Here is a 24,432-nt window from a genome sequence, read left to right on the forward strand (position 1 = left end):
TGTAATATATTGCGTCAAATATTGCTTGTTGCAATATTTATTTCCAGAACCTCTATTGCCTGCGTCAATGCAGAATGTAAATAGGGTTCTATCTGCAACATCTGCTGTGTGTTAGGAATTGAATATAGTTTGTCAATAGAAAAGTTGCAACAAGTTTTCAACAAAATAAATCATCCTGAAAAGGAACTTCACTGGAGCTAACCTGAAATCAAAGAAACAAACAAACGGGAAAGAAAAACCTTGTGCTGCACTGACACCTTGTGGCCAAATTTAGCCACATTCGTGAGCCCAAGTGTTTGACATTCAAGTTGTGCTTTTGTGACATTTGAAGACAGGGACATTTGAAATCTTAAAATTCTGGCTTTGAAGCTGTGCTTTCCCTACAGACCTCCCTCATACAAATATAGAACTGGACGCAAACAGTCATGGCCACTTATTCAGAGTGATACAAGACCGGCTGGTTTTGAGCAGGACTTGCATTGTGGAGAGAACTCACATGACGGTGCTAAGTATGGCAGGCATCCCGATGGCTTGGGGTAAGAGTTTAAACGAGTGGTGGCCAGCTGCTCTCCCTTGCCACCAAGACCTTGATAGGAGAGCCACTGCTGACGGCTGACGCTTGTAGTCCAAAGACCGGATTATCTCAACAGTCCAGCGACAGGAGGTGGAATCCCTCTGACTGTAAGTATTACCACCTTTATTTCATTTTGGCCGACACTAATCACTTGGCACAACTGGGGACTTATGCTTAGCTTTATGGGGATGTAGGAGGATATTAAAGTAAGCACATGGCTGGAGATGGTAATCACAGATAAGTATATAACTCTCATTTTAAGATAAATAAAAATCCTCTATATTTGTTGAAACAGTCACTATGTTGTAACAGTATAAGACAGATGATCTCTGAAAAAAATCTAACAGCTTTGCCTTCTCTCAGAGCTAACTAGAAACAACTTATCAGAGCCAGGAGGAGGGTCTTATCACTGTCAATCATGCCTTTCCTCACTTGCTCTCTACTAGCATCGCCTGTTGTAAATGCTAAGCCTAGTTTGTGATTATCAGACCTAGTGACCACCGATGACGGTGCATAAGCAACTTTCCTGTCATGGTGAGTTGTTTCTCCATTAGCACATTTAACAACACATTCACTGGTTGATTGACAGCGCTATGGCCCTCCTCCTGGCTCTGATTGGTTGTTTTTGACTGAGAGCGGAGCATTTCTTCAGATGAAAATAACAGTCAGGGTAGAGTTGAAGGAGGTCAATTTTTTCAGATTATCTCTCTCACTACATACAGTCACAACATTGTGATAGTTTTAACAAACATGTGGAAAACATATATTTTTATAAAAGTTTCATAGTGACCCTTTAACCTTTTTAAAGTTGGAATTTAGTTGATATATTAGTATTTGCATTTAATTTTGGTTCAGTAAGATGAATTCTGTGTTTTTGAATCAGTTCAGCTGCTGTTCAATACATGATACAAGAGTCAAAGATTTGTACATGTTGGCTTTAGTATGTTACTCAAATTAATTATTTAAATAGCCCAAATAATAGGTAGATCAATAGGATAAGTTGTAGATTCCAGTTGTAAAATGTACAACTCATATGTTACTTGGAAATATTGCTGAAAACTAATATCTGTATGGTCAACATTTAATCAAAACCCATGTAATTGCATATATTTAATATTCCTCAATCCAGGTGGATATTCTCTAATATATATTTGAAACCTACAAGCTCCAGCTGATCAACGCCATATGTTGATAATCTGGAGAAGTTGGTGGGGTTTCCACTAAAGTGTTTCAAACCTTTGACAGACCAGGACTACTTTGTGTCACTTGGTCATTATACATCTGGGTAAACACATTTTAATTCTGGGGCTCCTGAAGGCTCCATTCTCAGTCCTGTTTTATTTAACATCTTCATAATCTCCCAGCTCCCAGATTATAAAGTACTACAATATCCCTAAACATCTGTATGCTGATGATAGGCACGTTTATATCTCTGTCTTTGCATAACCAATAGCTCACAGATGTGTTTGAGTCAGTGTGTCCATGAAATCGGTGAGTAAATAGGTCAGAACTTCCTCCAGACTAAAGTAGTTAAGATATATGGGGGAAAAATGATTGTTTTTGGACCCAAAATTGCAAGTATAGAGGTCAGCCAGCACTTAATGGACTTGGTGGAGCTAAAAATATACAGCGCATACAAGAAACATAATTGTTACTTTGAACTCAGGTTTAAATTTGATCAAACATAAAATATGCTATCATCTTATGATAATCTTAAAAACATGGCAAGATTTTCAAAACAAGGTTTCTTTCCAAAATAAGACAATAAAAAAAATCGGTGCATGTTTTATTTCAGACATTTAAGGTTACTGGAATAGTAGAAAACTTTATAAATTTATACAAAACAAAAAGGGTTTGGAAGCTTGGCTTTCTTGGCTCACAATGAAAGTTTGTTGCTAAAATTCTTGCTCTAGCACAGAACCACAAGTCCTACAACAGTTTCCAAATTGTATTTACTCACATACAACCCAAGTAAACATGTCGCTCTTACCCTTCCCTTCTGAACACTTGCACATTCTGCCCACGCTGCAATGGTTTGTGGGCCTTTTATGCACAAGAAAGGCATCTTAATAATAAGACAGAGCATAAAACTGATTTGAACAGGCCTCTCTTTCTTTTGGCCATGCATGCAGATTCTTGTGGATTGTTGTGCAGAGAGTGGGTTTTGTAGCAAACATGTCTGATTTGATGTGAAATGTGTTGCTAAGTGTGGTCTCTCAGCAACGTTTGGTCTCTTCTGTGAAATGTGGGGGAAAAAAGTGACATATCTGTGAAAATTAGTCATCTAAAAGACCCTTGTTCATTATTCTGCAGGATTTTATTCACTAAAACAAACAAACAAAAAATTAAGGCAACTTCTTAAAATCAAATTAGGATCTGCAAAAATGTCTTACTTTTCTGGATGAACTACATGAGCAAACTGGAAAGCAATGCAATTAATATTATTTATATACTCATATATACGTACAATTAACATTTAATGTACAGCAGTTAAGACTGAGTTCTTGCCAACAGTAACAAGAAGACTGACAGAAAACACTTCCAACAACAAAGCTCTCTGCTGAAGCAATGGAAGGGGCCTCTGCGCCCCCTACGGGTGTGTTCTCATATAAAAGACTGCACTTAATTGAAACCCACTGAAGTTCCTATGGTTCACTGATGAAACCCCTGGTTGAGTCTGCGTAGACACGAAGCCGGAGAACTTTCCACATACTCTCTGTTCTTTCCGTCCAAATCCAGCCCAATTTATTTATAAAGCACATCTAAAAACAGAAGTTTGCCCAAAGTGTTGTACGAAAACAAAGCAAAAAAGAATAAAAGTCGAGAGCATAACAACACTCACCCCCAGAAACAAAGACAATAAGAAGAACATCTCAACTCAGACTGGGGCCAACGCTATTGAAAAAAGATGTATTAAATTAAAAGAGACTTAAAGACAGGAAGCAAAGACGCCTGTCTAATATTCAAAGGCAACGAATTCCAAAGTTTGGGAGCCACAACAAAATGAGTTTGATCTCCTCTCAGTGGTCAGCTGAGGGGAAGGGAGATAACGCTGGAGTACGACCAATTCAATTCAGTTCAGTCCGATATACTTACATCACCAATTCACAACGAATGTCGTCTCGAGACACTTTACAAAGAAAATCCCTTCAATTCAGTCACACATGCATTCCTATCAATCCTACTTGTCAAACAGTTCAGCATATTTGGTTAATTATTCACAGTAGTTTAAACCGTTTCGGTATAAGTGAACCCAGCGGATCGCAGTGAGTCACTGGAATATTGTCGACCGTAGATAACATTAGGTTGTTAGAATCCACTTCTCTGGGGAGCGGTACAGTGGCCCTGAAGAGCAAACCATGACAACAAATCACTCAACTGTGAGGATGTGGGGTTTGTGTGTTTATTATTTAATTTAGTCCCAGTGCTGTTGTGTGGAGCCCCTGGTTGGTTCGAGGTGTCTCTTGTTCCCATAATTATCCCCTGTGTATTTAACCTCACCTGTGTCTCCTGCTGCCCGGATCCTGGCTTGTCGTTCCTTGTCATAGTTGGTAGCATTGGTCGTCATTGTATGCCTTCCTGAGTTAGCGATCTAGTCCAGTTACTTACCTGGGTTTTCCCAGTGTTGTGAACCTTGCAGACATCATTAAACTCATTCCTTCGCCTTAACCTGGGTCTCACTGCGCCTAAATCCACCTTCTTGACATAAACCCAACTACAAAGTGTAAAAGACAACAACATATTCATTTTGTAGATGTGTTTAGTTATTTGTTGAAGTGGTTTGCACTTCAGGGCCACTGTAGATCTGAGGTGGTCCTCACACCTCCATCTAGAGACTGTCCCTCCAAGAAGGGCCCAGCAGTATGAGATTGCATTTCTTGGGGCAGCATAAGAAGTATAAACCATTTTGGAGGCACTGATCATATTCTTCACTGCCATTGTTTTATCAGGCGAGAGATACAGAGCTCTGGTAGTAAAACCCAACAGTCATAGACAAAGTTTTGTCACCAAGGCAGTCTCCATGACGATCGCAATGAACACTTAACAGCTAGAAGGTTAGGATCTAGAAAAACAATAAAGGTAAAGCATAATGTGCATATTTCCACTATTCTAAACGTTCCTCTAAACTGCTGTACCCCCCACAAGCGTTTTTTCTGCCAATGTTGAATAATTGCTGCTATCAGTAAAGGGTTTCCACTGACTCTCATCACAAAACCCCTGGCTAACTCCCGGCTGCCTTCCACATATCAGCCAGTCGTTCATTTAAATCAAATTTATTGCTGTTATTTATGGGCCCAACGCCGGACGGATTGAGACAATATCCCCCGTTTTTAAAATGCCATTGCTGTGGACTCAATGACTACTTGCTGACAGCACAAATGTTGGGGATAAAGAAGGTCGGTTTTCCACCCGGACCTCATCAGCGTCAACACCTTCCATCTCTAGCTATTTTTTTTGCCCTTTGGAGGATTTCTTTGTGTTAGAAGTGAGATGTTTACCTGAAAAACACAGGAGTGCTTTCAGGGCTGGTAGAAAAAGCTTTATCCTCCACTGAATGAACTTACTGAACGAATAAATTGTCTTGCACAGGCAAAATCCATCAAAGGTAAATTCTTATTTGACATTTTCTTGACTTAACTTACTCTGTAGCCCAGAACAGAGGTAATAAATGGGAGAATTCATTGCAAGAGCCGAACATAAAACCATAATTTTTCCTAGGAGTTTCCAGCAGTCTCGCTGCTGCGTCGCTTCGGCAAGCGGAGGAGCTCCAAGGTCATCAGGAAAGATGTTTTTTGTGGCAGGGGCCAGAAATGCCGCAGCATCGGGAAGAGAAAACAAGAAGAGGTAGGTGCTGTTTTCAATATATTTACACTGAGAAATGCAAAAGTTCACACGTTGCTCAGAGAACTAACCTTAAAGCTGCGGTACATAACTTTTATTAAAACTGTGACCATGCCATGACAGTTTGCTATGAGACAGATAATCTGCGGAAAAAAAATCAATCCTCCCTGAGCTGCTACTGCTATAGAAATACACCGGTCCCTGTCAAAAACAACCAATCACAGCCAGGAGGAGGGGCTTAGCGCTGTCAGTCATCCTCATGTTGTCCCTGCTAAATGTACCGATGGTGAAGAAACAGCTTACCATTCCAGGAAAACCATTTATCTGCTGTCATCAGTAGCTATGCTAACTATCCTTAGCATTTGTGGCAGACTATGTTGTGGTAAACCAACTGTGGCTTAGCAAAAAGCAAGAGAGAGGGGGTGAGTATGAGAGTGATTGAGAGCGCTAAGACCCTCCTCCTGGCTCTGATTGGCTGTTTGATTTCTGTAGTCAGTACTGGAAACACCGCAACACCGCGAGAAGCTTGACTTTTTTAACAGATCATCTGTCTTATCACGATAGAATGATAATTTTAACAAATATGTTAAAAAAACATATACTTCTAGAAAAGTCATACACTGTAGCTTTAATGACCACATTTTTTTTATTTTATTTTATGTTTGTCTTTGTTTTTGTCTTTTAAAAAACATTTTAAAAACTGATGCCTTTTGACTTTCTGCTCTTAGGTTGATTTACCAGAAGTTTCGTGAGGTGGATATTTTGGACAAGAAGAAAACGGTGACGGCTCTCAAACCTGGAGAAGACCGGGCCATTCTCCTTGGACTCGGGATGATCCTGTGTTCAATGATGATGTATTTTGTGTTGGGCATCACCGTATTACGCTCGTGTGCAGACAGGTACTGGTCTGCTGGTTACTGTGTCACAGAGATGCACCTTGTAGGGCAGAAGTACTTAGAAATAAAAGAAAAACCTAGCAAAAAAGCAGATAGCAACAGGGTAAAGCGGAGAGAGATGAGCCGCGCCACATGAAATTGTGATTGACAACAGTGAGATCTGCCCTCTGGCTCTGATTGGTTGTTTCTAGTTAGTGGTAGGTGAATGCAGAGGAGCTCAATTTTTTTCAGACTATCCGTCTCATGTTCATACTGTCACTACATAGTGACAGTTTCAGCAAAACAATCTTTTTTTTTATTTTATTTTTTTATAAAAGTTACATACTGCAGCTTTAAATGATTCATTGTTTTGTGCTGAGACCCATCGCTTCCAGGCCGCCGTCTTAAACCACCTGGTTCTCTTCAATAGGACTGAGTTTAAAACCATAAGTGTCGGAGTCACGCACTATTGACCGGCGGTGATGTCAAACCCACAGGGAAACTGACATGTTGCTCATACAGAGCTTAAGCCTGTAAGGGTCAAAACAAGATAGAGTGTCTGAATTACAGCTTAAACCTAAATGGTTTTGATGAGTCAGATTTCATAAAGTCTCGGTTCTGAGAGTCCAGTGAATTGTGCATTTCTGGATTCCTGCGCGGTGTTTCCTATCCCCCCTCTGTGACTGTACTGGAAGCTAAATCACTAAATCACGAGGAACAGTTTTGGCTTGTGTCACTTATCCAATCGGATTCCAACATCAAATGGTTTCTGCAGACTTTTGGAGAGTTCTCCGGAGAGCATCGGCAACTTACTGGACTCATCCACTCTGCGTGATGAAGCGTGAGAGTTTCCAGGCTGTTCCGAGCATGCACCAAGCTGCTGTGGCCAAACAGCAGTGGCTGAGTTCTGTGGTGGAGCAATGGAGAGTCTGGTAGCAACTAGGATCCCTTTAAGAAGGGTGCAACCTTACCATGCATATACTGGCCTGAAAAATAAATTAATGTGAAACACTTCAGCTGCTGCTGCTGCTACATGCTTTCTGTCCTGCCACTGCTAGGACTGTAAGCCAAAAGATATCAACAAGCAGCTGAAGCAAACAACAACCTCCATGCTCTGTCCCAATGCTCATAGAAATCAGCATGTGTAGGTGTACTGAGAAAAGTATATTGATACAGGACTCTGGGCCCAGAAAGTAAAGGCAGAGCAAAATTGACCAGTAAAATATAAATAATAGCTTAAGCTAGTACAATACTTCTAACCTATAAATTGACCTGAAAACATCACATTTTTTCACTGTAACAAAAAAAATGCACTTTTAAGAAACCAATTTATGCAATTTCTTAGCAAAAAGGTTGATTTGGGCTTTAATAATTCTTTAAGAAAACATTAAAACACGTTTCATAAAACAACACTGAACATGAGACAAGCCACCTTACTGCCTCTTATCATTGCAGATCAGCTTTTTCTTTTTCTTTTTTTAAGTCAACAACTTATCAAAATTTGGGTTTTACTTCCTCAGATGGGCATGGAGGTGACCACCAGTGGGCAGGGCTCCCGCTCTTCTTCTGTCGTTAAATTTGCATTTCACATTGATCTTACAGAAAACATAACAAATAAGGGAGGAAAAAACAATTTTCCATATTTATTAGAACTGTCACCATGTTTTAAAAGTATAATTTACAGATAATCTATGTGGGGGTGAGGGGGTCTAACCTCCTCCAACACCACCCAGTGCTACAATTGTGCCCTGCAAAAATGCACCAGTCCTCCAGCCAGGGGGAAGGTTTAGTGTTGTCAATCAACTTCGTGTACTCACTGCTCAATGTGCTAATGACAGAAAAACAACTCACCGTTAAACAAAAAACGTTTATCCGTTGTCATTGGTGGCTATGCTAACTAGCCTTAGCATTCGTGGCAGACTATGTTGTGGTGAACCAGCTAGTGTAGCAGTGAGCATGAGAGTGATTGACAGCGATAAGACCCTCCTCCTGGCTCTGATTGGTTGTTTCTGACAGTATATATTAAAAGAGATAATCTCTTTTATATGCTCTCATGACAAAACGATAATTTTAGCAATTATGCAAAAACATATTTATTCATATTTTTTTCTAATAAAAATGACATACAGGTATTTTACATCTAATAAATGATTTGTTTCATCCAGAAGAAGTTGGGAGAAGAACAAATTCCTCCCTTAAAGTACGATCACCACTGGCTAAAATTAACCTTCTCTTCCTCTTTTTTCTTTGATACATCTTAAAAAAGTTACTATTTTCCACTGTAGAGAAGATACTAAAAACTCTCAATTTTTAAAAAGAACCTCGCTTGAAAATCTTTTTTTTTTTTCCCTTTGACCCTTTAGGCAAGGACAAGTAAAACAACCTGAGACAACCGTCTTTGTCTTTTGTTGATACAGTGTGTGGACAGTGGAAGGGACGTGTGCTGTCATCAACTCCACGGTCACCGGGGACATGAACTGTTCTTACAGCTGCGGGTCAAACTGCTGGAGGGTGTCCAGGTTCCCCTGTCTGCAGGTGTATGTGAGCGTCAACAACACGGGTCGAATCGGCCGGCTGTCGCACAACGAAGAGACGCAGGACGCAAGCTCTGAAGTAAGTCAAGCGCCAGAGAAAACACCGTGACTGGCTGAGTCAATTCAAATGTTGGCAGGAGGAGTCGGCATGCTGGCCACAGCGACAGACTCACCGCAACCACTGATCAGAGAGGCTCTGTTGATTTAAGGGGCGCAACTATGTAACTTTCTGAGGTGAATGTAGGCCATTGTTTAGTTGTGGTGCCACAACAAGAGTAGTGACCCTGTATGTAAATGAGAACAATCAGAGGCAGGTGATTGGCTTAGCAGGTTTTTGCTTTTACTTACGGCAATCTGTGTCATGTGACTAAGCTTCAGTAGTCACATGACATGTCATATAGATATATGATGTAGATATGTTGAACTAGATATTCAAATTTACATCACAGTATTTTTCGACTGTCTTGGTCCTCTGTAATAATTTGGTCTTTTTCGTGTCAATTTTTGTAAAACTGAAAACTCATCAGATATAAACGTTCTCTCTCTGTAAGGGAGAGAATCATCATCAGCTCATATAAAGCTGGTAACAGCTTATTTTATTTGAAATGTTTCACTTTGACAAGCTTTACACAACAAGATGAAAAAGGAAAAGGACCTACATTCAAATACTGCACGTGGTTGGCTCAGTTCGTCATTGATGACGTGATCCTTGGGTGGCACATTCAAAGCCCGAATCACACGTCACAGATTGACTGAACCAGTCTTTGAATGTAGGCCTTCTACGATCATTTGGTCACTAAACTTATTTTCGTCTTGCAGAACGAACCGGTTAGACAGGTTCTTAGGATAGAAAAGGTTATCCTTCCTGTCTTTACTTCTCTCTCAGTCTGTCCCTCTTAGCATAGACTGAACATGAGGGTTCGTTCACAAATGTTCCCACACGAGACGAAAAAGAAAAGTTTTAGTGCCTTACTCTTTGCCGCAAGAGGCATTGCCCGCCCTGGTTTCCATCCAGGGCGGGCAATGCATTGGGGGGGCATTGCCCGCCCACAGAATCAGCCGTGCCCGCCCTGGATGGGAGCCTTTTTTCTTTTTTCTTTTTTTTCTTCTTTGAAAAATATCAGAGTGGCTAACTTTCTCTTTTCCCCATCTCCATTTGTCAGTCATACAAATCAACCAATCATGACAGACCAACTGCAAATTAAAAAGGGGCGTGTCACTTACTCATATATTTATGTTTATCTTCAGGAACAGACCTGCTTTTGTTCGTGCAGCATGGCTATTCGGACTTATTTCAAAACTAAAGACAAAAGGACAAAAGGTAACAAACGGAATATATATATATATATATATATATATATATATATATATATATATATATATATATATATATATATATATATATATATATATATATATATATTTAAAACAAAAAAAGACTTTTTCTTTAAAAAAAAAAACACCAAAAAACGTACGCCTTCCAGCATGTGGCGTAAGGTAGGAAACTGGCGCTTTGCGGGGTGGGGAGGAGGAGTTGCCCCTGTTGCGGTGGCGCTGTACGTCCTGGCGGGCAGACCTGTATGCAGGGGTGAAAGTAAGGGGTTTATTTGGGGTACTGCGAACCCCTAATAGATTTAGCGGGGGTACGCAGTGCCTGCAAGAGATGGGAGCGGCTGTCTGCTGTAAAACATCAATGGGTTCACNGGCCCGATTATGATCGGTGACCGATCGATCGGCACACCTCTACTTTTTTATGTAGTATTCAAGAGCTTCAATAGGATATTTTGAGTGTACTAATTCTGTCATAGAATTATATTAAAAATATACTTTTAAAATACTTTAAATATATTTTAAATATACTGCTAATACATTAGTAATGTATTTAAATTACACTTTTTAGTTTTGATTTACTGCTATTGCTAATAAAGTACAATTTTAATTGCTCGTAAAAGTCTTCTTTATTCCTACTTTCCTATTTTGTACATTACATGCATAACTACACTACAGTACTTGTATTATTTTAGGCTACAATTACATGGAAAGATTAATTAATTACACAAGATGTTCAAGGTATTTCAAGTATTTTGTTTAATTGCCGACATTTTAAAATTGTCCAATTTTATTTACAACTTTATGAACTTTACATAAATTATCAGTTTTCACGTCAAAAGTGAACACAATGAACATGAAAATTTAAGTGTGACAAAAAAAACAACTACATGAAAGTTATTATTTTAAAGAACAGAAAATATAATTACATTGTGCTTTCAATGTATTACCATTTTGGTAACACTTTATTTGATGGGGTGTGCATAAGACTGACATGACACTGTCATAAACACTCGTCATCCAACTTTTAAAGCAAATTCTCATTAAAATTGTCATTATTTACTGAATGACACTTCATGACACTGTTGGGATGTTCCTAACATGAGTGAGGATCAACGACAGAACATTCCCATTCACTGCACCACAGCACCTTACAGAAACCTACAAAAAAAGAACAATAGAGCAATTAAACAGAGAAAGCATTTGTATTTTAAAGAGCACAGAAAATGGCAAATAAAAAGATAATACTTACAATTTCAAGACGTTGTGGACTCGCCATGTATGTGACATCATCAGAACTGATGATGATTGGGACCGGATGCCTGGGGTGGAAAAACATTTTTGTGTGTCTTCTTTGCCTGTTTATGTTAGAAGTAGAAAAAAAATACTTAGCAATGTCATAGAGTCAGTTGATGTTGGCATTAACTATGAAGCTGTTTTAAGTGTGGACTTAAGGAGACAAACTACCTTAAAAGCTTTCCATCCATGATCTGAACACACTGATCCTTGCAGCGCAGTGAGGGGGCTGGTGGTGCCCATCTCCAACAATCCATCACAGGGCCCTGAAAGCCAACAACAAATAAAATGTATGAAAGAGAAATGTTAGATTAACAATTCTGCCCAGTTACCTTTAAATCAAATCATGTTTATTAAGCACTTGGTGTTGGTAACACACCAGTTTTTGCTGCTGAAAATGTAGCTAGCTGGTCAGTAAAAAAAAAACAAAAAAAAAACTGCACCATAAAGACGATGTGAAGGTTCATCCTCAGAGCTGGTTGGTGATCTGGTGGAGTCAGAGCTTCTTCTGAGAGGAAAGTCTTTAGGTTTTCTAACACCTGATTTCTCTGGCTTCCTCTTTCATCTTCATTTCATCTTCATAGACTGCAAACATATGTTGAAGATAAAAACATTGATGAACAAGTTATAACAACCTCACAATATCAAAGTCTCTCTGTCTTATGGAGCTTAATTAAAACCATGTTAGTTTATGAATAAAAGTATAAGTCGAAACAAACAGCCTCCATGCAGTTATAACATGAAGCTGAATGATTAATATAGTAATAATCATACAAGTCACAATAAAATTGATAAAATAATTATTTATGAAACCAACGTAAGCTATATCTTTACTGCACTGTTTATAATTAAACGAAGATAATTAATCAGCAAACTTACCACTAGCAACACGTTAGCAGCCTTCGTCCCTCTGGGCTCCTTTAGTGACACATTTCATTTCCATCGGTTGTTATCCAGTTGTGTTGTCGTCTAACTCGGACTAAGACGTCACCAGCTTGAATTTACCAAAATTAGTAACTATTGTCAAGGCCCTCTTTACTTTGAAGGCAATATTATGCGAGGAAAAATATCGAATTTTAACAGCGTCTGTTATCTTCCCTGCGTTCAAGTTTTTTCTTCCCTTTTTGGCGTTTAAAAAAAAAAAAAAAAGTTTGCAATACCGCCACCATCTGGTTTGGAGTATGAACTGGAGCTAATCCTGTTGATTATATCTGATAATGGATTGGGTACTTTCTTAAACAGCATTACATTATGATTATCATTTTTTTTTTATCCTTTGCAATTTTAACAAAAATAGAAAAAGATTATTATGGCACCTAAAAAGGCATACTGTTTAGGTGCTTAAAAAGTATGCCTAAAAATTACATGATAAGTACTTTATAGGTGCCTAAAAGACATACTTCTGCATATGTATTAATTAGTTTTATTTTGTAATCAGGTTGCTGCGTGTTGCAGACTTCTGCCCAGGTCCCTCCTGAAAATGAGATCTGGATCCCAACGGGGTTCACCCGGTTAAATAAATAAAGTTTTAAAAAAAAGGGCATACTTTATTAGCCTAAAATTTACACTGAGATGTAATTTAAAACATAGTGAAATTAATCATTTAAAGTAGTGTTAAGTGAATTTAAAAAAATCTATTTTGAGCATATATTTTAAAATATACACAAAGTATATTTTAAATATACTTGAGCAAGTGTATATTTACACTTGGGCAAATATATATTTTCTTCACTTAAAGTATACTTTTATTTAATATATTAAAAGTGTGTTTTGGTACAATTATGTTTAAGTGTGTTTAAAGTTATAATTTCGAAATTGGTACAAGCATAGTTTTAGTATACTTCAGATATATTTATAGGTAGTACACTTAATACTTAGTATACTTAAAGTGTACTTTCACAAATGGAAGTATGTTTGAAATATACTAAAGTATACTTTTTTTTCACCTGGGACCATAAAGAGCATAATCTTGCTTCAAACCCTGTTCACTAAGGGATCACTTTTACATGGAGTCTTCAGACATTTCTAATAATTGAGAAGTTTAACAAAATTTTTCAATTTAATCTGTCATGTCCTCTGCAAAGAGTAAAAGAAATGGTTAGGACATTTTGTCAAATGCAGCAATCTATTTAAAAACATCAGTCTTGTTCCAGCTTCCAGCTTGTTCCTGCTTGAGAGTGATGGATGCTGGAAGGATTTTAGTCATTGGTTGGGTTTTTCCTCTTTGGTGACTTTTCAGTGAAGTTAATTCAAAATTGTTATGACTATATAGATTTAAGAAAAAATGTGTCTTAATCTGAACTGTAATGTTTTCTTTTTTTTTTTTCAGGGTTATTTTTTTGTTTATTTTTATTCATATTTGGACAAGGAATTCCAGTTCATCTGAAGGTTTCACCTAAGAGAATTTTTACTTTGGCACCAAGATGAATTACAGGAAGCTTTGACCGAGTTGTGATTTATTGGGTCACGCAGCCAATTCTGCCATTACAGTATGAGGTATGCACCTGATATGCACCTTGTAATTTCAGCTGGATGGTAAGCAATTTTTTCAGTACACATAAAGAACCGGTGATCAGGTTCAAAAGGAACAGCTTGAATTTTGGGTGCTGAAGAGCCCATGAATACAATTTTCAATATGAAGCTTTGAGATTTCATCTTATGCAACTCTAAAATATAAACCAGATGAAGAGATATTTTGATATTTATGCTTTTATTTATTAATTTAGTTTTTTATCTAATTCAGTCATTTTCAACCAAAAAAGTCACAAAGACAAGGCACACAATGTTGAAAAACTGGCAAAACTAGTATAGAAAAAGATATTTTCATTCCTGTCAATGGCAGACACACAAAGTGTAGGTAGAGGCACAAACTGGTTATATTTTCACTTTTTTATACATACAGCATCATTAAATATATCAAATATGACTTAAAGGAAATTTGAATTCATCATATCTTAAAATTGGACCTCTGTCTCTTTAAGAAACTCCTACTCTTTCTGAAACTCCTCCTTCAGAAAGTCATCACAACATAGCTCCTCTACTAAACTTTTAATGTTTTTACCAGCGTTGCTCAGTAGCTTCTATAAGAACTCTGCACCAGGTGTTTGCTAATCACTGCTGACTAGTCTGAAGGAGCTGAGTGGGGGGGAAGAAACTTCAACCTCAAAGATTAAATTGGGTCCAAATGGTTGCCTTGGAGATTGAGGGATTTCTCAAACATTCATGAAAGAATCAAGGCAACACTCCAGGTATGTTTTTGATGAGAGAATAACATTATAACATGATGTAAAGATAAAAAAGGTTGATTTTACACAATAGGTCCCCTTTAATGTTTGTCCTAGTCTTCTTTTGTAATTCATAAACCACTTCTGTAGAAAACTTATTTTAAAAATATGACTACTTACCAGAAACGTAGATTTTGGTCATACCACTGAATGATCTGTTACAAATGTTGGGTTTCATGGACATAAGTATTTATCTTAAGCTCCAGCTGTCTGCTCTTGCTTATCCTTACGTTTGATTTAAATGTCAATCCCTCCTTCGTATGTGCACTGGCATAAATCTGCATAGAGTGGGTAGCAGTAACATTATGGATGGGGAGAGGGGCAAAGGGTGACTGGATTGCCCCATGGCAATCACCTATCACTGCCTATTACCGTCTATCACCGCCTCCTCAAGAAGAGGAGGCGGTGATAGACTGGCAGCAGAGACAGCCGGGATCGTAGACTCTTTAAGCGCAGTTCCTGGTGAAATGCCATGAGCGGGGGATTACACAGTAGAGGATTCATTCATATTCTGAATGAAACAACATGTAACTGCATCCTTGGTGGGCTTCTGAAAATAATTTTTAAAAAGACTTTCAGCTTTAAGAGCAAGGGTCAGTGCCTGACAAGAACACCAGGAGTTTGGAGGCAAACAACAGAGACAGATACTGGAAGATCGAGTGTGAAAACAGATGAAAATAAATAGAAAGGGGGGAATCTATTGCAGTTGTTAAGGGGGTGAGAAGGTGAAATTTTATGACTGTGTGGTGGAAAGATGATTTTGTGTGTGTGTGTGCGTGCGTGCGTGCGTGCGTGTGTGTGTGTGTGAGCGTGCATGCGTGCGTGTATTTGTATTGGACAAACTTTTTCTTCCTGATCACATTATGCAGAGGGTATTGGCAAACACAGGGTGCCCTCCTTCCACTGCGAAATCCATCTTCACACTGTGGTGTTCGTTACAGGAGTGACAGAGGTGGTCGCCCTGTGGTTAAAAAAGCATGAAATGAGATAAGCTGTGAATGTTTCTACCTCTGCACCTCACAATAAGGTATTTGAACTGCTTTGGAATATTTCACATCTGGTCATGTAAATGTCACTAACTTTCATAGAATAGCCCAATGATAGACCAGTCCAAAAAAGCTCATAAAGTAGTTATAATGTGGAAAGAGACACGTACTTTTACAAATCAAATTTTGAAAAGTGTGGTAAGCATTGGCAGCCGCCCTAAGGTACTGCTGTGTGGAACCCCTGTTCACTGTAATTACATCTGCAAATCTTTTGGGGTAGTTCAATTCAAATCAATTGAAAAATACTTTATTGATCCCAAAGGGTAATAGTTGTTGTAACTCACATTATCCAAGGTTCTTCAAAGAGTTGTTGTAGGCACAGATGGCTGTGGGAAGGAAGGATCTACTGTAACATTTTTTTTTACACCTGTTCTGAAAAAGCTTCTGACTGAGTACCAGCTGTTTCCATTGATGCTAATGAGATTTTTAATGAGACGGACAGTCAGGAAACCCCCAAAAGCTACGCTGTTGTCCAACCGTGTCACCTGCCGCACTCTACCTGAGCACTGCACTAAGACTGCCGGAGGGTTAATGGAAACCTGTCAGTTTCAAAAAAAACTAATCTTAAATAAAAAGTTGATCCTAGCTCCTAGTTCATTTTTTGATAAAAGGTTCATTAGCCTTCTGTTACAAAAAGCTAGGATGAAGAGGTTTTTCAGCTGTATCAAAATTAGTATATTTTGCAACAATTTTTTCATGTCATGTGATGTCATGTGATCAACCACTGGATGTTAGCACTAGCAGAAACCACAAAGAAGATGACAGTAAGTGCTAGGAGGATGATGATGTGGTATGCTTTTTAACGACTTATCACCAGGGGTGAAAGTAAGGGGGTACGGTAGGTACTGCGTACCCCTAAAAGATTTAGCGGGGGACACAGTACCTGCAAGAGAAGGGACCGGCTGTCTCCTGTAAAAAATCAACGGGTTCACTGTGCAGCCATGAGTGATTAGTTTTTCAAGAACAATCTAAAACACGACTTAATCAGTTAATAAATAACTTTTTTTTTCCCATTTCATATTGTTTCTGAACTGTTCATGCTTTGCTAGAGCAGGGCGCAATATGCCGATCGCGGAAGGTTTTGAGTCGATCTCGCCATTAGATGACAAACTGAACGCCGCCAGGATGCTGAGACCAGCATGTCCTCCTCTGACTCACTTAAAACTTTCGTGACTTTATTAAAAAACCAAAAAAAAAAAACAAAAAAAAAAAAAAAAAAACAAATCAACAAAACGTGTTCAAATTAATGACCCAACAACAATAATAATCTCAGTGATTATTGTTTCAGGAAGGTGTTGCTGCGCAATTTGTGCATTTCGGTTCCATTACCAAAATAACGAGCAGAGCAGGAGTTTAAAATTAACTAATAAACCACCGCTGTGTGCAGCTTATTAATGATCGCAAAATAAATATCAAGCCTGCAAACCTAATATAATAACGGACTGAAGGTTGTGTTTCTAATGTAATCTCTGGTCGGCTTGGGGAGCGCAGGAGGTTGCCATGGCAACGGGTGTGCTTAAATGACAGAGAGACGTAGAGTAAAAAGATGCGAGTGGTTTAGAGTTGATCACCTGTTCAGGTTGTTTTACCTTTGTTTACCTTTGCTGTGGCGCATCACAGCCGCTGTAGTTTCTGAAAGTTCGATAAACAACAAACTTGGACTAATTACCTCGTTCTTTGTGAGAATACGTCATTCACAACAAACATCAAACATGGTAAATATGTTTCATTAAGTATTTAACAAACAAATGGCTTCTACCGCGATAATAATGTGAAATTAAATTGTCTAATTCAAAAATAATAGTTTTATTGCTCTCTGGAATCTTGCTTTGAGCTCAGAGTCTGAGAGGCTTTTCCTCTATCAATTTTTTTTTTTGCTTCTTATTTAATGGAAATATTGATGTTGATGATACTTTCTCCAAAATGATGACCTTTTTCAACCTTTATAGCTCCACTGTTGAAAATGAGGCTCTAACATTCACAAATGACAGTGAAATAAAATCCAGTCCAACATCTGGTTTGAGGTGATTCCTCTGGAACCTGTTGAAGGAAAAATATCCCAACTTCAGAATATGTGCTTTTAACTTAACAGAGCTCTGTGGTTCCTCCTTTTGTATGAGAGTCAGGGTGAGGAGGCGCCATGAGTTAACAGAAACACAGCAACATAACATCCAGCAAAACAGACAAATACATAAGACACAAATCTCTTCTGCACAATCTCAACACAACTCAGACAGAGACAGACAGGAAAGAAAATGCCAGGCGCCGGCTCAAAAGAACGTATGATGCATCTTATAATCTTCCAACTTCACTTTTACAAATCTCTTTTATTTTCATTTCAACTTCTCAGTCCTTCAAGGTGATTCAACCTGCTTCAGTCCTTTATACTCTTTGGCAACTCCAGGGTCCCAGAGAAGACGATACACCCCGTATCAGACCTCTACTTACGGCGACCCGGTTCAGAGAGCCAGAGTAAAGGTGATTCAACCCGATTCAGTCCTTTAACTCACAGAGTAAGGTGATTCAACCTGCTATCAGTCCTTTAACTCACAGAGTAAGGTGATTCAACCCAAACCTATCCAATAAATCCCAAACCAGTCCAATTATTAGTCCACTGGAGATGAGTCGTAATCTCCGGCTGATACAAGCCCAGGCTATCTGAATACACAAAGACCCAAATTCTTTTAAAGAGGTACGGGACGACTCTCAGGGCAAAGAATTCAAAAGAAACCCAGCTTTAGCAGAGGGAGCGCAAAATCCTGCTGCTTGGAACAGCCACGAACCCCCGTTTGTGTGTATTTATTCAAATCCTTAAACTACAGGCTCTTTTAGGAGGGATTTCATATACCGCTGCAGTTTCCAAACCCTGTGATGTCGCACACACCAAAAGCAATCAGCGACGGTCCGACCACACGGCGCTTCAGACAACCAAAAAACAATTAAANAGGTGATTCCTCTGGAACCTGTTGGAGGATAAATATCCCAACTTCAGAAGATGAGCTTTAACTTAACAGAGCTCCGTGGTTCCTCCTATCAGAGAGTCAGGGTGAGGAGGCACCATGTTAGGAAGATGAAGTGGAAGCTGCAGGATCTTCAGAACAAATAGGTCACAATGCTGGGCTATTGATTATCCCTCTATCTGGACACAGGATCAATATAACCAGTTTAAAAGCTAAAATGAATGGTTATATGCCAGACATGGAAAACTGGGATGCACTTCATGCCATGATGTTCAGAATTTAGGTCTCATGGGATCTCAAGGTGTCAACATTGCAGCCAGCGGGCTGAGGGAAATACAGCTCCATTTTGTAACAACTCAAGACCTACCCAGCTTTTATCGCTTCGCAAAAAATATATTTATTGATTTATGTTTTGGTCATAGTACCCCCAAGAATTTAAAACTACTTTCACCCCTGCCTATAGTGCATACCAACTTTTGTGCCGCTACCAAAACTTTAGCTATATTCCGCTAACTTCGAAATATCACAATTTTGTAATTGCCCTGTTTCCAATGAATACGAATTGCAAATAAAATCGCACGTGAATAATTTGTTCAGGTGACAAGTCATTAATATGCCACTCCATTATCCTCCAACTACTTCCTGTTATCTTCTTCTTCGTGGTTTGCATCACTCATGTTTCCATTACAAATGTCTGCAAAACTTTGTCAATTTTCACCTGTGTCAAAAAAGCACAATTTTCCAATTGTGGTGTTTCCAAACAAGGAAAGCTATTAAAATCACACACGAATAAGCTTGTTGATGCAATAAGTCATTAAAAAAATCTTTAAAAAACATTTTCTCGACGAGAAGGCTGGGCATGGGAGAGCCCTCCTGTCCTGCGCCGACACACCCGACAGGATTCACCCTGGATTTATTCATGATAACAGGATTTCTGCTGTTTGGAGCTTTGCTAAGACTTGCAACCCAGCTGAAGACTCTAAAATTCACTGACAGGTTGGAATCGATCTCGGAGAAGTTGCTAGTTTCGGCTCAGTGGAACGACCAAACTCATTTGGATAATTGGGAACTGAGATGTATGACTTTAAGGAAGATTGAAATTTATAATCTCCCTGACCTAAGACGTTCTCTTTCTGAATTGGCTTTCCCCGTGTCGCCTTGGAAGGGCTGCATATTTCCAATCTCCTTGAAGATATGTAAACATAGCGCTCCTTCCCACATGCCACACCATCATCCTTCAACTACTTCCTGTCGTCTTCTGCATGGTTTGCGCCAGTGGTAATGTCAGACTGTTGATTGTGTGAATTGCCAGATGCAAAAAAAAATACTTTCATTGCAGTTTTGCCATAAATCAATTTCAATGCGACCCAAAAAAGACACCTCATCCTAGCGCCAATCTTTTTTATTGAAAAACGAGTTTTTTTTGTTTGTTGTTTTCAAAAGTGACTAATAAATTAAACAAATTTATTCTTAAAATGTGAAATTGTGCAATTATATGGTGAATGGAAAAACACAGCTACTAGCATTCGCTGTTGCGTAAAACCTGGGTAACCAAATAAACGTTTCGCTCAGTTTAACCTGCCATCCTCTGCTTGCCTTGCAGTGTGTCTACATCCCCCGGTGCCAGAAGGACAGCGCGGCCATGCGCGTCGCCATCGTCAACATCTCCCAACACTTGAAGACCAACCGGCACATCTCCTGCTTCTACGACCCCAGCGAGCAGCAGGACACGGTCCTGCTGACCCGGCTCTATGACCACAGCGCTGCCTTCCACACCCTGTTGTGGCCCTCATGCACGCTCACGGTTGGGGCCCTCATCATCGTCATGGTGAATCTCACGCAGTACCTCTCCAGACTTTGTGAGGAGATCAAGAGGTGAATTCCGTGCGGCGGCTCTAAAGGTCACAAATGTTGGGTGATCGACATCTGACATGTGAAGAGGATTTTTTTATTATTATTTATTTTTAATCTATAGCAAACTTTGCTGTGACCTTTGGCAGACTTTCCTCCCTGGCAGAGATTCTGAAAACTTCCACTGAGCAGCAGGAGGATGTAGCTTGTTTATAGAAGCGGACTGGATGTTCCTGGCCGGAAGCTGACAGACATGGAACTGGCTGTTCCTGACAAAACAGAGATCTTTCTTTTGCATGGTTTTAAAGCTTTATAAAGCATCTGAGAGGAAAGTGTTTAATCCAAGCACTGCGTGAGACTTCAGAGAAAAAAAGAAAAAAAGTCCTGGAGTGACCAGAGTTTTCTCCAGCTGCACTGAGCGTAGGATAACAATGCGCTGCTGCTCCCCCCCACCTGTTTCTATGCTCTGCCACTCACGCGTTGGAAGCTAAAGGAGTCCCACCCATCACTCATTCAGACAAGAGACAGACTGAGACTGGAGCTTTTTAAAGTGAAGATGTGTTGTTTTTCACTCAAGGTTATCCTCAGAATCTCATTTCAGGATATGCCTACTTGAATGCTCTGACATATAACAGAGTAAAAATATTAAAATATCTTTGAGGAACTTCCTGATGGTTTATTGTAGTCTCATCAGTGCTTTCGCATCCAAGTAGGACACAAAGTAGATACGAGAAAACAACTTTAAATCACTGACCTGTGCTAACCTACTTCAATGGGACAGTGTGTATAAAACGCCTCGTTGTAGATGCTTTTTTCGGGTTTTGAATTGAACAAAACTAAAAGTATTTAAACAACAACAGAATATTGGATTTTTACTTTCATTTTTCAGTGTCATCATTTCTGCTGCTTTTTCTTAATGTCTTTGTTACTCATTTCACTCATCCAGATGGATTAGGATTATGGATGCAACAATATGAAAATTGGTACCGATTCCGATATTACTATTGATGTCATGGCCAATAACCAATATTTAACAATATTGTACATATTACATATTTCACTATCCTTGCGACACCTTGATGAAAATGACCACAACAATGACTTTCTCTGCTTTAGTGAAATTACCCACAAGCTCTAGCTGTGTTTCCATTGACCATATATTTGCTTTATTTGACATTTCAAAAATAAATTCACTTTATGGAAACATGCCAATTAAAAAAAAAGTTGTTCAATAAAAGATTCTGACATTAGGATAAGGTTTATCAAACCTGAAAAGGTCATGTGGCACGAGTCACATGCTCAACAGCTGGCGCAAACCACGAAGAAGACGACAGGAAGTGGTAGGAGGAGGATGACGTAGCATTTTTTTAAATAACTTATCACGTGAACAAATTTATTCATGTACAATTTTAATTTCATTTCTCATTTAATGGAAACGCTGCGATTTTGAAATTATGTTTTTTCAACATTAGCGGAATATTGACAAAGTTTTACACATTTAGTAATGGAAATCCAGCGACTGTCACAAATACCAAGTGATGCTGTTGTTTACTGTTCAACAAATAAGAGTCTAAAGGAAGGTTAGTTCATTCAAACTGTGTGTTACCTGATTAACTTATAGTTTAAATCAAATACTTTCACCCCAGCAATCTGAATATGTCCTTGTTGTAAGCAACTGAATCCTACGTCGCAGTTTTGGAGGAATCCCATGGAACATTCCATGAGATAGATACCCAATCAACCCATAATGCTTTGCTGCATATAAGAAGATGTATTATACAACCATGTTGTATAATATTGTATAATATGATCATTGTAGATAGAGAAAAAAAATTCTGCCAAAAAACTCATGCCAAATCTCAAAGATCTCTCTCTCTCCCTCTCTCTCTATCTATCTACAGTGACCCTACTTGTATGCTCAAAAGAAATGCGTATACATCACATAGTTTTAGTTTGTAGCTGTTGTGCAAAAAATATTTTTCACATTTTCACAAAAAAAAAAAAAAGATGTCTCTTATTCTCATTTGATGCTGGTGGTCTGCTCCTAGACATGGCTGAACAAGTTTTAGTTTAAATCTTTAAGAAAAACATCAGTCCCTCCCATGAGCTTGGCCTTCCACTCCCACATTCAGCCTGAAGGAAGGACTGAGGGCCACACTGTAAAACAAAAAGAAAAAAAAAAGTTGCTTGACAGAACAGCAAACACTCACAGTCACAGAGTGTGTATGGTTTGTGTATGGTTGTGGTTTAGTTGTAATCAATGCAGGAACTGGAGGAACCAAAGCTGCAGTGATCAGTGAGATTTTTCTGCAGGAGAAAAGCAGCTAACTTGTAAGCAGAAGTAAAACTGATGCGAGCAGGACTCTTTGTTGTGGATTTGCACACAGACTCTTGTGGATTGTTCTGCAGAGTGTGGGACTGCAGCTAACGTCTCTGCTTTCATTCAGATGTGTAAGGGTGGTCCCTCAGCAACATTTTTCTTTTTTTTCCCCTCTCTGCAGCTGGAAATGTGAGATAAGGAAACTACTCATCTAAGAGGAATTTTTTCATCTGCTTAAAAAAAAAAGATTCTTCTTGCAGCGCTTCTTCAGCAAAAAGAAATAAAGGTAGTCTAGTTGTTCAGCTTCTGTGAGTCAAAACGGGGAACACGGATAACGGATGTCGATCCTCTGCTGTGTTACTTTTTAGAAAACGTGTGAGAAATTACAACATTTCACGGATTTTTCTTAGTAAGATGGATGGAAAAAAATGCTGCACGTTCACAGTTGACAATAATCACCCCACTGTTGTCAACTTAGTAACTTTCTTGCTATATTTTGCAACATTTCAGACAAAATAAGAAAATCAGTATTGGCCAAAATCTGAATCTTCAAGTCAGCTTTTTTTTTTTTTTAAAGATCTGTAATCGGCAATCGGCCAGAAAACTGCAATCAGTGCACAGCTAGTTCAGACTGAGTTCCTGCTGAAGGAAAACATCGCCCCACATGAAAAAGCTATGTGATGAAACAATGGAAGGGCTTCCAAAGCTGGAAGCCTGGAAAACAGGACATAAATAACAAAAGAAATGAAAAACAAACGGTCAAAAATGGAAGTTGATACCTCTGAGTGAGCTGCGAGGAAGTGGGTTTTTTAACCAGAAAAGCCAAATAAACCATCATCAACAAGCTAAATAGAAGAAAACACGGTTCTGCTTGGTTGAACCAGATGACAGGAAGCGTAGTATCCATCCATCCATCCATTGTTTTCTGCTTATCTAAAATCAAGTTCTGAGGCCAACGGGTCCAAAAAGGGAAACCCAGACATTTCTCCAGGCCAGAAAGGAAACAAGAGTTTCTCCAGCGTGATCTGGGTCTTCCCTCGATTACTAAAGCGTGTTCTGTTCAAGGTTCTCTGCAAACGCTGATTTTTCATAAAAGGGATTTTTAAATCTAGAGAACTTGCTGTGACCTTTAGCAGACTTCCCTCCCGGGCCGGGGCTCTGAAAACTTCCACGGAGCAGCAGCGAGGATGTAGCTTGTTTATAGAAGCCAACTGGATGTTCCTGGCCGGAAGCTGACAGACATGGAACTGGCTGCAAGCCGGGATTTTCCTCTGCATGGCTTCAAAACGCAGTGAGGCGTCTGAGAGTAGCACTTTACACGTGTGTCTAATTATCATTTAACACAGTTCTTCTCTAGTCACATACACTGTAAAAGCTGTCGGGTTATACATATTTTTTTTTTTAATCCAAGCCTTGTGTGAGATTTCAGAAATAATGCCCAAAGTTTTTTCCCAGCTGTACCCCAACCAGACTGTCTCCCATACAGCCAGTAGAAGTCATCTCCCAAAGTCACCACAACCA

The 24,432-nt window shown here is 39.0% G+C and overlaps 1 protein-coding gene across 2 annotated transcripts; it reads left to right on the forward strand.

Moving 5' to 3' along the window:
• Positions 1 to 377: 377 nt before the first annotated feature.
• Positions 378 to 21,446, forward strand: LOC106934583 (calcium-activated potassium channel subunit beta-2-like). 2 transcript variants are annotated; one of them, XM_015014571.1, is made up of 6 exons: positions 378 to 681; positions 5,294 to 5,419; positions 6,145 to 6,315; positions 8,709 to 8,904; positions 20,344 to 20,615; positions 20,716 to 21,446. In XM_015014571.1, exons 2-6 carry the CDS (start codon positions 5,361 to 5,363, stop codon positions 20,777 to 20,779), a joined length of 762 nt encoding a protein of 253 aa, XP_014870057.1. In that variant the 5' UTR covers positions 378 to 681; positions 5,294 to 5,360; the 3' UTR covers positions 20,780 to 21,446. The 2 variants fall into 2 exon arrangements, with proteins under 2 accessions (XP_014870057.1, XP_014870058.1); XM_015014572.1 differs by having other exon boundaries at positions 379 to 681; positions 20,344 to 21,446.
• Positions 21,447 to 24,432: the final 2,986 nt, after the last annotated feature.

This window comes from Poecilia latipinna, unplaced genomic scaffold (genome assembly GCF_001443285.1).
Source record: "Poecilia latipinna isolate Pla-1442-1.1 unplaced genomic scaffold, P_latipinna-1.0 Scaffold1829, whole genome shotgun sequence".
NCBI classification, from domain to species: Eukaryota; Metazoa; Chordata; class Actinopteri; order Cyprinodontiformes; family Poeciliidae; genus Poecilia; species Poecilia latipinna.